General features: G+C 37.4%; 1 protein-coding gene and 1 pseudogene across 1 annotated transcript; both read right to left on the reverse strand.

Annotated features, from left to right (window-relative positions):
* Nucleotides 1-3,880: 3,880 nt before the first annotated feature.
* LOC132114631 (dnaJ homolog subfamily C member 5-like) lies at nt 3,881-12,003 on the reverse strand. The gene is made up of 5 exons (XM_059522862.1): nt 11,855-12,003; nt 6,999-7,130; nt 6,525-6,738; nt 5,917-6,088; nt 3,881-5,805 (listed from the first exon to the last, which is right to left on the reverse strand). Exons 2-5 carry the CDS (start codon nt 7,106-7,108, stop codon nt 5,693-5,695), a joined length of 609 nt encoding a protein of 202 aa, XP_059378845.1. The 5' UTR covers nt 7,109-7,130; nt 11,855-12,003; the 3' UTR covers nt 3,881-5,692.
* Nucleotides 12,004-13,284: 1,281 nt separating this feature from the next.
* LOC132114958 (voltage-gated purine nucleotide uniporter SLC17A9-like) lies at nt 13,285-15,331 on the reverse strand (annotated as a pseudogene).
* Between the last annotated feature and the right edge of the window lie 412 nt (nt 15,332-15,743).

Consider the following 15,743-nt stretch of genomic DNA (forward strand, 5'->3'; position numbering starts at 1 on the left):
ATTTGATTATCTAATATTTCAACACTAACTTCATCTTTAGTTTGCCTAAACAACCTATCACTTTCCTCCTGGAATTTTCCCCAATCAGCTTTCTCAAAAATCCATTTTCCACTTGCTTCCCCAATACTACATACTACCTCTATATTTATTTTACACCACACCGGATAATGATCACTGCCTATTGTGCCATCCTTATGCACTGTCCAATCACATCTTGCTGCAATTTTATTTGAAACTAATGTGAGATCTAATACTGATTCTTTTCCAGTGTTAACATCAATTCTTGTACCTACACCATTATTTAAGCACACTAAATTCTTCTCATCTATCATTTCTTCTATTATTTGACCATTGTAATCACTTTTTTTACTCCCCCACAAAGTATTATGTCCATTAAAATCCCCACACCATATAATATTCTTACAATTTTGTCCCTCTATCTTTTCTAGCTTATTTTTCTCTAGTCTTTTACAAGGATTATAATAATTACAAATCACCAACTCTCTCTTTCCTGCCCATACTTTCACTACTACATATTCTTGTTCATTTCCCACTCCTAAGATTTTATACGGTATTCCTTGCTTTATAAATGTAACACACCCTCCTCCTCCCCCCTCCCTTCTATCATACCTTACCGCCACATAATCATATAAAACAAAATCCAATTGAGGTCTTAACCAAGTTTCTTGAATGCACACTATCTCTGGTTTTTCTACCCTACTACCAACAAATTGCTTAAAATCCTGCCCATTAGCTAAGAGACTTCTCGCATTCCATTGTAAAATCAGCATTATTAGGATTAAAAACCTAATCATGATGCCTCCTGACTTGCTTGCATCCTGAGTTCATCATTTATTTCCTCCCACTTCAGCCCTATCATGTCCAAATGGTGTTCTGCCGCTTTCACAATTACTTGAATTCTTTCTGTTTTTGACTTAATCTCATGTGTTGCATTAATTACTCCTGCAATGAATGTGACCAGTTTCTTTTTTTCTATCCATGCTTTCCTCATCCCTTGCTGATCATCCATTTCCTCTTGTCCTTTATTCACTCTTCCCTCTATATTCTGATTCCTCTGTCCATTCATCTTAACTGCTTCAGCATATGACACCTTCTCTTTTAGTCTTATCTTCTGTACCTCCACCTCTTTTTTAAGTGCTTCACATCCCCAGTATGCTACACTATGATTTCCTCCGCAGTTACAACACTTAGGTTTTGTTCCCTCACCACACATCCCATATTCATGTTCACCTCCACATCTAGCACACCTTCTTTTCCCCTTACACATTTTAGCAGTGTGCCCAAACTCCTGACAGTTGTAGCATCTCATTGGTTTCTGTACATATTCTCTCACATTATATCTTACATATCCAAAGTATACCTCTTTAGGTAACTCTTTCTCCTCAAATTCAATCAGTATTGACTCAGTGTCCTTTTTCTCTATTCCTTTGGTCAATCTTTTGACACTTTTCACTGTGAATTTATTCACTCATGTTTTCCAGTATTTCTTTATTATTGATATTAATGGGAATCCCATAAATCACTCCTTTACCTCCGTTATCTCTCTTTTCTCCAACTTTTACAACCCTCTGAACCTTAACTTTACCAATATATGTCATCCTTTTAGCTTTGTCTAACTGGGTCCCATTTTCACATCCAATTAGCAAATTCCCATCTCCTAAAATCCTTGCATATTTCACTTCCCCAATCTGATTCTTGATGATTTTTGTTAATTTAATCGGGTCCATTTTCTTAACTCCGCCTTCTTCTTCAAATCTGACAACAACATTCAATATTCCTTCCTTTACTGTTTTTTCCCCTTTTCCACTTTCATCACTTTCTGATTCTCCAATGCTAGATGCATGATTTTTCTTTCTTTTCCGACTCTCTCCCTTCTTTCCCTTACCAGCACTTTCCCATTCATTTAGCTTCCTCTCATCTTCCTCACTACAAGCCATGTTATTACTCTCACTGTCAGAGTCATTTCCTACCATCTCCTACGGATTGCAAGGAACTCCGTGAGACCACCGTTCCGGACCTATACAGGCCGTCGGTCGATAATCCCACTGCAAATTCCTCACACAACCCTTTTCCCTTCTTTTTATTTATTTATTTAAACTGTATTTATATTACCTTTACTTCTCAGTCCTAGTCTTTCCTCCTAGTTATTTGTCACAATGTTTGCCTCCGTGTCAGTCAAAATACTTCCGCTACCCGAATGTTCTTCCGCCAACCACCCACTTTCCCGGCCTTAGTAAAATGTTAGCACTGTGATTATCATTTAAACTGGGATTTTATATACATACATATATGGTTAATATTCAGTGTTGTACCACTTATATGTCTTTTTAAATATACAGAACATATACTATTTTTATGTGGCACTTTTTGGATATTTATTTGTTAAATATTTGTAAAAGGATTTGGTTGGTGGTACTGTCCCCTGAAGATAAAATATGGTAGCCTTGCTATAAATTATGGTTTTTCATTGCACTATATATATATATATTCAAATTTGGGTAAATAGGCTACTTAATTCATAAATGGTCGTAATATTAAGGAATACATTAAAACAAGGGTTTAAACGTTTTTTTTTTTAAATATAGTCTATTTTGTTAATTATTTGTTTGTTATCATCATTCTTTTTAATTAATTTTATATACTGCCTACATAGAGAGAATGGGACTCTCTCCCACTCGACTCATCCATCATATTTTTTCCACTTGTTCTCATCTCACCTTCCTAGTATTATTTCCCTGAAAATGAATGTTGTTGTTTTTATTTTAAGAAGACTACATTCACATCAAATGTTCAGAAACATTTATTTTACACCGGGAAATAAGTTTTTTTTTCTTATAGTCATACAATAACCATGCTACAACATAAAGGTCTAATATTATTATTTTTAATAATTCAGTGTATGTACAAGAGACCTTAACTATAGAACTGAGTAGCATAGTTTCAGAGTCAAATTCATGTAACATACCATTTGAAACAAGGACAATTCATTATAAACCAGAGAAAATAAGATCATAAATAAAAAAAGCATAAAATTACCATTTCACTATAATTACACTAAACATTTTCTCTCCTTTCTGAAGACATACTATGCAGCAATTTCCTGACCATTTTTCTCCAGCATGTTTTGTTTTTTCTCCTTTAGGCAAGGTATTCATTCAAATTAAAATCCAACATTTTACTGACTAAGCCATACTCTTTATACGAGTGTAGTTCTGATACAGATAAATGCACAGGGAAAAAAAGACCACAGAGGCTAACATCCATTAAAAACCATCTAGAGCATTGAACAAGGGAATGAGAAAGAGAGTAAAAGAGAGGAGAAAGAAAGCAGATAGTGACCGGATACCATTGTACTCAATAACAAAATGTAAACAATTCAATGAAAAATGATTACCGATTGAAAAGTAACAAAAAAATAAATAAAAAAAGCGAATGAACATGGCTGGTGACATTTGTATTTGGCTCAAGCTAGAGCTAAGATGGAAAATGTAAACGGACAGATGACAGACAACATTCAGACCTGCCCATGTCAGCAGGCAGTTTGGGATGTCGGAGTAAAAAGCATGAGTTTATATGGCATTGATGGTCATCTTAGTGTTTGTAATCACAGATTCAGGAAATCAGGTTTGGTATGAGAAGGTTATTAAAGCACTTTCAGTTATACTTGACGAGAGAACTGACCATGTGTGACTCAGATCCGTTTAGCTGTTGACGTCGCCACACACACATGCCATCTAATTCACAATTTCACCAAAATCAAAGCATAAACATAATCAACAGCAACACAATGCAGCTTCAGGATAGATATTACATTACTAGGCTTTATGAAACAAAAATAGTTTAACAGTTTAACCTCAAGAGGAGGAGGAACTATCAAATAAATGCTTTTGTTTGCAGGTAGAATCAAACCTTAGCTGCTCAAATAATCTTCAGGACATCAAGGATTTCAAGTTTGGTGACGAACTTGCAGTTTAACAAAATGAAGGAAAGCACAACTGCCAAGAAACAAAATCTCTTACATAGTCTTCTATTTGCTTCATTGTGAAAAAGCCTATTTTTAAGACAATTACGATTTTAGCATTATTTTCATGCCAATTCAGAATATTTCTCTCTATCCTTATACTGCAGAGAACAATCCCATGACCACTGCTGTAATGTAAACACATTACAGAAAAGTCCTAAAAACAGGCTTCACTCTTTTAGGGCTAATATACATATTTTGTCCTTGGACTTGAAGCATGTATCAAGATGCTAGTAGTGTTAACAAAAAAACTTTGCCACTTCAATAAATAAATTGTAAGAACAAACATCATACATGGCTACCGCTTAGGAATTAAATTCTTTAAAATACAAGCGTTTATCTCACAATAGACAGCATATCTTGGCATAGGGAGTCTCAAGTGGCCCCAAGAGGCCATTACCACAGACACCAAGCATAGTTATCTTAATAACTATATGCGGCAACAACTAAAATATAAAAATGACCAAAATATACATATATTGTACATACACATGATGTGTATAGATTGTATATCTATATAAAAATGTCTCATCTGTTATAGTTTCCACCTTACGTACACACTCACCGTGATATGACACTATGGGAGTCTATGTCAGATTGTGTTCACAATTCTCTTTTGATGAGAGAATAGAGACACAACTGGGCCAAACTGAGCTTAACACTAAGACCAAAGCCAAGAGCCCAACATGTTATCGCACATCAACGAACAACTACACTACACAGAGATGACAGTTAAATCCATTCCATATATAGAGAAGAGTCCTAAGTTTGGCTCAGCTTGTTACAAATGGTTCTCAGAATAAGACAGGAACACCAACACCCAGATGTAAATGAGCAAAATACTAGGAAGGAATGAAATATTAGAATTTGCATCATTTGTATCTCTCTCTCAGAAAAAAAGCTCTAATAAAACAAAAAACAACACTACTTATGGATAAACAAAGCAAAGCGATCCAAAGAATCCAATTAACGTTGAATGTTGCGGTTAATTTCAAAACTGAACTCAATTACATGACACAAAGCAGATAAAATTTACTACAGGGACACAAAAGATTCAAACTCTGCAGTGAACCAGGAATAAGAGGTATGCAGCAGAATATTGGAGATTTTAAAAATGAATTATATTCCTGTTGTTTCTCAGCACAGTCGCACTAGTCTTCGAACACCTATGGCAAGTTCACGGAGTCAACTTTAAACCACACTCAAGTACTTATAAATGGGAACAAACATTTCATGTCAATAAATATACCAAAAAACGAAGTCAAGGAACAGTGCATGCCACAGGACGACGAGCAAATCTGGCTGGAGGAGGAGCGACGGAACGAGTGGAAGGCAAGATCGGATGTTGAAGGCAACAAAGAGATCAGGGTCAACAACAGGATCTTTTTTTATCTTTTTTCTTAAGCTCGATTTATAAGCTACGGTACGGTGAGGCGAATGTGAGCCACTCTTGTGTGGGTGAAGGAAGTGGTGTGTGAATAAGAGACGGGATATGGTAAAGAATTCAGCTCCATCGCTGGCTTTCCTCCTCTCAGAAACAGGCTTTTTTAATTGTAGTTGAAGGATTCTTTCCATTTTTTTTCCTCTTGGAGAGATGGCGCAGAATGGTGAGAGACAATCCACAGGGTGGAGGTGAAGAGAGTGGAGCATTTAATTGAAGCCGGTGTCAGTGTGGTAAGTAGTATGGTAACCGTCAGACGTTAGCTGGGTGGTTTCTGTGGCAGACGAGGGCTGCATCACGATGGGCTCACCTCCACCTGCCTCTGTAGAAAGATTTCGACAGGACAGAATGGTTTAAACATAAAGGTTCTGGAGGACAATGGGGATAGCTGTTAAAAAAGTGGCATGTTGAGGGCTTATAACACACATCTAACCTCTCTCATCGGACTGCAGTTGGGCCTCTAAGTCTTCGGGGGAGACATAGAATTCCTGTTCCTGTCCCTCAGGTGGCCGCGGTTTACACTTCCCACAGCAGCAGTTACAACAACAGCACAGGCAACAGCAGAAGTAGCAGCCTGTAGCCAGGCCACAGAAAATAAACAGAGCCTGTAGGGGGAGACAGAGAGCAACACAACAAATAGATTCAAAAATAAATAAATTACAGTTTAAAAGTTAGGGGTAAGGTTTTTTTCTTTTAAGAAATAATTATACTTTTATTTAGGAAGAATGCATTAATTAATCAATAATAATTGATAAAAAGTAAAGACATTTCTATTTCAAATAAATGTTATTTTGAACTGTCTATTCATCAATGAATCCTGAAAAACAAAGTTTCAAAGTTTTTACAAAAATATTAAGCACCACAATTGTTTTAAACATTGATAAGAAGAAATATTTCTTCAGTACCAAATCAGCATATGACTTGCATTATCATTATCACTGGAGTAAAGGCTGTTGAAAATTCTGCAATAACATTTTTTTTAACCATTTATCAGGCCAGGTCAGGAATTGTTTTAAAGTCCAGCCAGAAACACATTCTTACCTTGGCCCACCAGCTGGACAGGACAAAATAAGTGTTGACGTTCTCTTCACCAAACTGTTCAGCCACATAAAGTCCAAGAGAGCCATACTTATCATAGATGTTTCTCTTTGTTGAGTCGTTAAGAATGGCATGGGCATTGTTGATCTCTTTAAACTTATCAGCTGCCTCAGGGTTGTCGGGATTCTTGTCAGGGTGATATTTCAATGCCAATTTCCTTTAAAAGACAAAAAGGGCACATCAATTACATTAAATACTTTCAGAGTTTGGTCTTTGGACATAATAAAGGCTAAAACTGTGCATGGCAAATGGTCCCTGAATGCACTTAGTTTTATTGAGCTGCAGGGTTCTATATTGCTGTGCACTGCATTTAGCTTATAAACATCTGATGAAAACTCCAGCCAGCAAAAGTGAAGAGAAGCAGAGCAGAACGCTGAACGGGGATGCAGAGGAAAGGACGGAGCTTCTCAGACTCACCTGTATGACTTCTTGATGTCATCGACAGTGGCCAGTTTGTCGACACCCAGCACATGATAGAGAGATTCTCCAGAGGTGGAGAGAGTTCGCTGCCTCTGCTGCTCAGCCATGTCAAATCAGGTCCTCAACAATCTGAACACACACAAACACACAACATGCTGCATGGCAATAAAAAAATAAATGAAGTATGAATACTGAAGCATTTAATTTGAACAACAGGGAACGTCATGACACTGGCCTAATGACAGATAACGTTCATCATAATCTTAATCACTATTAATTAGAAGTAATCATGGATCTTTATTTGCTAAGGTCATCTATTGCAGTGGTTCCCAAACTTTTCCATTCCACGACCCACCTAGACAAGTGTAATATATTTCACGACCCACCAAAATATAAAAAAAAAAAAAAAACAACGAGTGAAATTACTTTAAACCTAATCTTACTTAAAATTTTTATGACAGAAATTAAGTATTTAAGAAAAATAACCATTTTATTTTAGAGTACAACTGAAAATTTCACTACAAATTTACAAGTTTTAATTTTTGTTTACTGGCGTTAAAATATGTAGTGTCCATAAAAACGTGAAGCAGGCTCACTCCAGTGAAGTGTAATCTGCGCTGCTGTGTTTTGTTGCATTCATGATCCTTCCGTGTGTGTCGGCGAGAACGGAGCACAATCCAACACTTTTTTAGAAAAGCATAAGAAGCAAAGCAGAACTATCTAAAACAGTTTGGAGATTAAAATAATTGTGAAATAGGTAAAAAAAGACCGATTGAACCTTTTAATGACATTGCTCTGAGACCTTCAAAACACGCAACGCACACGGACTTAATTGCAATTTGAAAATCACACTAAGGATATTGCAGTTCATTATTAATGTTGGTGGGCTATATCGTTGTGATGAGTGGGTTCCCAGTTCCCGCCTCCTTCTTCCTGTGATTGTGAAGATTTTAATGTTTTACACTGGTGCCGAAGCCAGGGAGGAAGGAGGGGCGCGCTGCCGAAGATCCTTCGCCGCTGGGGTGAATCCGCAGTGCCATCGAGCAGGGCGAAGGAGTCTGCCGCCGAGGGTGCTCGATGTGGTGGGCTGGAGTGAGTTGCCGGGGGGACGGACGAACTCACTCCAGCCCACCGCCTCGATGACTCCTTCGTGGAAAGAGGTGGGAACCGGCGGACAATCAAACAAAGTTTTAATAACCAAATAAACACAAAACAGCGCGACAGCCCCTCACGGATGACTGCCGTGCACAAATAAAAAACAAACACAAAATAAAACCCAGGCCTGGTCCTCTCTCGTCCTTCACTGTCATCGCTCCTCTTTTGTATCCTTCCGATCTCCTCCGTGGTTCTTGAGACCGGTGAGTGTTGCTCATTTCCCAATCACTCCACCGGCCTAGCTCTGTTCCCATGGCACTAGGCCCCGCCCCACTCGTCACATTCGTGCAGCCCTAGACTGAACTGTGTTAGTGTCTGTGTGTCATTGAAACGCAAAATTAGCTGCAGCCAAGTGACTTTGTGCGACCCACCTTGTTCCATTCCGTGACCCACGAGTGGGTCGCGACCCACAGTTTGAAAACCCCTGATCTATTGATCTCTTTGTATCAGGCTTTGGTTTAGTCACCATAAGTTAATTAAGTTTTCTTTATTTTTTATATAATCCATATTCTACAATGTGACTAATTTACCATTCAGTTTTGCGTGCAGTTTTGTTTCATGTAGTTTCATCAATCTTGGGTCTAAATGAAATCAAAGGGCATGGCATATGTAGAAAGTCTCTCCGTGCACTGCAAAAAGTCCTTTGTTCAAAATATTAGAAAGCAATTTAGCTTTAGTTAAGATGCTGCCGTCAAATCTCAGTAATGATAGCAGACTGCTTCAACTATACGACTAACATGTCTACTCTTCAACACAGATAATGGCTTTTCACATAAGGCAACGCTGAAAATGTTCAATCTGGGATGTCACTGTGGCAATTAGGATGAAAATGAATGCTTTAAGTTATTTTTTGAACATTATATCTATAATATTATTTAATATAAATGTATTTAATTTTTTTTTATAAAATTGGAATATTCTCAAACTGAAGTAATTTCATTAAACATTTAAGTAAACATATCACAGCTTAAACTGAGTTTCACAGATCTATGATTTGATCAGAAAACAGATATTCCAAAGCGCTGATCTTCTCCTACTTCAAAGTAATTTGCTGTTCTGATTAAAACTAACCAACAAAATCTCATTTCAGATGTCTGCTCTCATCAACGTTTATCGACTGTTTATGAACCTTTGGAGTTGCTAAATATGTACTGATTATAAATTTGCCCCTCAAACCCTGGGGACACAGAAAACGCATTATCAGATGAACAGCAGACATGCAGAGTGAACATGTCCGGTATTCTCCAGATCATAATTTGGGGTTTAAACACTAAAAGCACTCAAGATAATTAGTAGTTTAATTGGATTTCAGATCAATACTTCAACTTAAGAGACTAAACAGATCAACTGGATCTTTTAAAAGATGGCATAAAGGTTTTAATAGGGCCCAAACATCAATAAATATAATGCTGCTTCTGTTCATGTCAAAGCATAATGTTCAGGCAGTTGACACATCCCAAAGATGTTTTCTAATGACAACTAATGCAGTCATTTTCAACAAATCCTTTACTACTGTAATGATGACATAAGCAGTACTCATGATTCACCAGCTGACTCACACTTTTTCTATCAGCTTATTCTTTCGTGTTGATCCCCAGAAAGAGAAATCAATACCACAGGATATCACAGGTTTCAGTTTCCAGCAGGTGACATATTCATATCCTAACAGGGTGATGACAGATTTTTACAAGTATGGATCAATCAAATGCATACCGTTATGTTTACTGTAGACCCGAGATTTCAGCCCTACTATTATGTACTAGAGGACATGAAATACAAAGACTGACACGGTTTCATAAAAGTAGAAGAATAAAGCAAGTGGTAAGCTGTCTCTCCATGTGCTTGCATGTCTCATCATGTCTATGAGAGGCCTGGGTTTGTCAAATCAATCTTGTGCACCACAATAAGCTTTCCTCAGCTGACTGTAGTCCCTCAGATAGTTTACTCAGCACTGCTAGAGCCCAATAATTCAGACAAGCATTCAGGGCTTCTGAGGAAGAGTGTGACTCCTCAAAGAAGATATTAGGTTAATTGTGCTCTTGTTTTTGTGACATATCAGGACACAATACCTGTGTCATACATGCGTATCAATAACATAAAAAATATAATTGATCCCTAAACACCAAATTCTGTTGTGAACTTGGGGTTTTTATGTTATTGATACGTGTTAATGATAAGCATCTATATAGGATAAAATTATCATAAAAAATCATTAGTATTACAAATGTGACATGTTATGGCAGCATCGTGAGGATTCAGGAGCTGAAGAAATGGTCTGGCTGCTTTCAGCTTCACGTCGTTCCATGACACTTTCAAACAGACCCACCCATGATCCCCCACATGGTGTCTGGGTTGACGGCTCACAAGATTTTGCGACAAAGCCAATAAGCAGGAATTATAGGTAGTGTTACATTAGTGGTTCGTGAATGCACATTGTTAGGGATTATTTAAAAGAACCGACTCAATAGATTCCTGAACGAATGACTCTTTATGTTGGTTCTTTATTCACTCCAAAACATATAGTGAGACCAGTATAGTGTGAATCCCAAAACGAAGGACTGAAACTTACATCTGAATAACTTGTTTAAATGGAAAGGTGTTGCTAAGATTTAAAGGATTGTATCATTACTTGTTTATAACTGTTTTTACAAATATTTTCATTGTTATAGCAAATACATGTTTGTGCAAATGAACATCATTCAGTCATGCTTTTAACATAAAAAATGTATTTAAAAAATAATCTCATTTGTTGCATTATGATTCTTTTTATGTAACTCTGACTACATGTGCTGAAAAAAAGAGAAAAATGCGGTCTTTAAATAAATATACAAAAATATTTTAAAAATCATTAAGCTGTCATTATGTGTATTCATAAAGTCAAAAGGTAATCTAATAATGTGGTAAAGGTAAAGTTTAAATGTTACAAAAATAAATAATTTTTGCCATAATCTTGCCATACAAAAGTGGACGTTTCTGTAAAATGATCCAAATAGTATTTTATAAAATTAATTAATTGTTACCAATGAAAAAATATATATAAGGCCAATAATTTTACTGCATTTATTTAAGTCTGTGAATTCATTCCACTGCATGAAAGTCTGTGATATGTTATTTCTGAACTATGTCTGTTCTATTGAAAATATTAAATTATTTGGCAACAGAACTCCCGGGTAAGGACCCGGAATCGAAATCGTTAAATTCCGCACGATTCCCATCCCTACCGTTTACAGATCGACACGCAACTGCGCTATTCGGTCTGCATCAAAGAGCGCTCATTTTTATAACACGAAATGACGCACTGTGTGTTCATAAGACGGCGACTTTATATGTGAACATGAAAAAATACACGATTAATTCATTCATATAATAAAGCTGAGGAGGGCGATTTGCTGATGTGAATCAGAGCAACAAACGGATTTTTCCCTGCCCTTTAAATTGCAGACTGTGATCTACTGTCAGTAGATTACTGCAGTAGACGGAAAGTCCGTTTTAGTTCACCAAATGGAAAGGATTTACAGTTAATCTCTGAGGTGCGTCGCTCCTGCATCACCAGGAAGGGCCCGGTGTTCCCGTTTGCTTTGCGCTCCAGCATCCATAGTATCTGGCCTTTTCGCTCGCGCTCCCGTTACACCACATAAGACCAATCACCCAAGCCTATGATAAATCAGGAGAGTGGATCCAACGCATGCACCGCTTACCCTTTCGTCGGCCCCGACGTCGTGATATAATTTCAGTGCGTTAAAGGAACCGATGTTAAATTTGTGGTTGCATCCCCGGGAACCGCTCGATCAAGTGTACCAGATGCAGCAGATATCACTCGGCTCCGCCCACCCGTGACATCACCATAAGGACGTGCGCTTCACCCCCTGCTTTAGAACTACTGAAGGCCCGTTTCACTGGATAAAAGGGGTCTTACACTGTCATCGAGGGGATATGACCAAGGAAACATAATAGTAACCATTATATTACCTAATGTCACATGTGTTTAAAGAATGGTAATTAACACTTTTTCTGATTTTCTGTTTCTAACGCCACAGTGAGTTGTGATTTTTCATGCGGCTCCAACTGTCCTCTGTCGCCACCTTCTGGTGAGTGATAGCATTAGCATCTAATCATTTGTAGGCTACACAAGGGCTCATCGATCACTCAAGACTGAGACCGTTTTATTATTCTAATCATATAAGTGGAATGACAATTGTCCTGCTGTTTCATATAATTTACATTTTATATAAATATTTGTTATATAAAACATGTTTTATTACATAATTTCAACCAGCCCAGTTAATACACTTAAATCAATGAGGTTGATGAGTTTAAATCCATTTGTTATAAATGACAAATAAAGAAACCCCCCCAATGTGTCTCTGAAAGGAATAATTTGTTGGCAACATGATGCTGAGATGATCTGAGGCTGATCAACTCACTTTGCTTCAGCCAGCGCTATGAATACGGTGGCACCAATGACGTTCACCAGGGCAGGATTGAGTCAACATTTTCAGATTAAAAACAGTTCACCTTCACTATTCACATTTTTTCTAATTGTCAAATAGAATTCAGAATGTGTACACTGACCTATCAAAAAGTACTGTGTGCTTCTTCTACAAGTGTATGAGGACACTAATGTAAAGGTGGACTATATAGTCTGCATACATGTAACTGGCTACATTACAGAAAAAGGATTGTAAACCCACCAGTAAAAGCAGTAAAAGCAGAACATGTGTTCATAACCCCTGCAAGAAAAATATTTAGAACAATACTTTTTGCATTTTAATGAAATAAATAAAATAACATAACATTTAATTTAATTTATAATGAATAATGAATAATTAATTATTCATTAAATAATGAATAATTAATTTTTACAAGCAAGAGGTGGACTGACAAAACAGGGCTCCTGCACATTCACAGACACCCCACTGAAAACACACACACACACACACACACACACACACACAGTAAAGCAATTCTGCAATAATACTCACACTTCTTTATAAAAAATTGAAGGTTTAAGTTTCTATAAGAGAATGAATGTCCTAAAAATGACAAAACTCAAAATGGAAAACTAAACATGACAATGAAACAAGTGTAAGTAGAGAGTAAAATGAGGGACATGGAAATGTTTTGAACCTCACCAGACACTAGGCTCTCTGAGGAGATACAGCCAACCAATTCTAGAAGATTCAGAAGCAGAGTCGAGGGAGAAAACTGGACCTGTGACAAACTAACAAACTCTGTACGGACACATTCAAAACTCTGAGATATAAACACAATTTCTGAATACCAGCATGAGATGATAAAGATATAGCAGGGACCTCAGTACAGGAATCTCTTATTCCATGGTGCTGCATGCTGAGTCAGATTTAAAAAATAATAATAATTCCAATTATTCTATCCACGCAGTTGCTATGGCAAACACAAATAATGAAGCCAACTCATTGTTTCTGATTCACTGCGACTTCTCTAGGAGACTTCATTATACAAATTCTGGCCTTTAGAGCAATAAAACAGCACTCAATCAAAAAAGAGCACAAAACCTCAAGAACAATGCTACTTAAATTAAACATGTAAAAGATCATAAAAATAAGTACATTTGAAGTACCTTGAAGACGACATTTCCTTACACAACAGGTCCAGCAAACACCAAGGAGACCTGCTCCATAAAACACACTCCCCCATCCAAACCAGTCCATCATCAGGGAACCCACACCTCCAACCAGCAGCATCCTAAGAGAGATAAAGACAGCTTACTTATAAAATCATGAATAGTGTGGAACACTACATTAAGGTATGAAATTCCAGAGGTGCATGCATAAAAGAGTGAATCAGTTTTATTTCATACTTAAATAAAAAAAAAATATGAGGGAAAAAATTTGGGAAAACTTGGTATTATTCTTAGCTGGGTATTATTCTTACCCTATGTAGCACCCACAGGCCAGTGTGCTCATCAAAAAACCTCTCTCTCCCTCCATCACACGCTGAGCACAGACACTGAAAAGAGAAGGGTAGTCAACCCCTAAAATACAAACTCACAATCATGTCCTTCTGAGAATTACTCTGTGATGTACAATACAAATTATGCTTACTTTGAAATACTTATATAATAATTATTTAATAATAATCATGTACCAAAGAATGATTTTTTTTTTCCTCATGTGGTGGAAATAGGCTTTCGTAATGGGCAGAAAAAATATAAGTAAATGCAAAAAACGTGTACTACTGAAATCAGTCGGGGAGAGCTGATTCTGATTAAACTACCAAACTAACTTAGACCCCTGGTAATTACAGCCAATGCCCCCCAGCATCTAATTTCACAAGACTTGCTGAAGGAAAATTCCACTTCAGACATGTAGACAGATTTCTAAGGCTCTTTAATGCATTTTTTCTGTTCCCTTTTCGAGGTAAAGAACATTTCTAATTTCCTCTCATTCTTTTGACAGTTTTCTCCCTCTACTCCTCAACCTCCCAATGCTCTCACCCTGCATTACCCCCAGTAGGAACCTGGTCATTGTCATGATGACAAGAGGTCGGAGTCCAATGTTGGCCAAAAGCGGTGTAATAGCTGTCATCACGGCTCAGGTGGAGGTGGACAGCGGCAGTACTCTCTCTCCTCCTATCTTGTAAAAACAAGGTTCATCAGCATCAGCATCTACCACTTTCTATAACTGATCTACAACATGTACACTTAAAAAACACACTCACCTATCGCTGGCATGGCCCCCTAGTACCTGAGTAAAACAGCAACCCCAGAAAAAAGCACCCAGCACTATGCCAGTCTGGGTTTTTCTCCATTCAAAATTCTTTGGCCATGGTGACAGCACAGATTGGCATGGCCATCCGTGACCAGTAGAGAAGACATGTGGCTAACAGAAGCATTAGGGTCCACGTCCGGGCCAGTGACCTGCAGCAGGTGGGACATTACAATTACAACAATTCAATCTGGTGGTCCAGAGCACAGAACACTTTAGGTGCCTCACTCTGTGGGCAACGACTTACAAATGGTAAATAAATTAGGAAGATATACAATTGATTGCATGGGATACTTACACAATTTTCAGACATTTCTGAAATTCAAAGCTTTCAAAAGACCTGTAAAACATCCAGTCTATCGGATTAACAAAAATGAACACGAATTCTTACTTCTGTAAAATGTCTTCAAAATACCTCACACTGTTCATTCACTGCTCATTCATAATTTATTTTTTCATGTTTTGAATATAAAATTCTTTTATATGAACAGTGTTTTCAAACAACCATTATGTAACTTCAGAATTTGATGTCTCATTGCACTTGTAATGCCATGGTCGTTTTTATTTATTTCTCTTTAAAGTTAGGACTCATCCACCAGAAACTTGTCAGGGGACTGCAGAGACGAAGTAGATGATTTACATGCATCTCTTGCCGGTATTTATGAACCATTGTTTTGGAGCACAGTGTTTTTAAACAACCATTCTAGAACCTCAGAATTTGATTACAGTCAATGGACCGTAATCACACAGTCAGTAGATACAGTCACACGGAGGCATCAATAACCAATTACCAGTGCAGTGGTGTGCATGTATGTATGTGTAACTATTAAGAAACTAAAAT

This window comes from Carassius carassius, chromosome 34 (genome assembly GCF_963082965.1).
Source record: "Carassius carassius chromosome 34, fCarCar2.1, whole genome shotgun sequence".
NCBI lineage: Eukaryota > Metazoa > Chordata > Actinopteri > Cypriniformes > Cyprinidae > Carassius > Carassius carassius.

Excerpts from the sequence above, each read along its gene's own strand:
- LOC132114631 (XM_059522862.1), bottom strand. The coding sequence starts at position 7,108 with ATGGCTGAGCAGCAGAGGCAGCGAACTCTCTCCACCTCTGGAGAATCT. Across the intron at positions 6,739-6,998 it reads GACATCAAGAAGTCATACAG|GAAATTGGCATTGAAATATC; the intron begins GTGAGTCTGAGA and ends TGTCTTTTAAAG. Across the intron at positions 6,089-6,524 it reads TGTCCAGCTGGTGGGCCAAG|GCTCTGTTTATTTTCTGTGG; the intron begins GTAAGAATGTGT and ends CTCCCCCTACAG.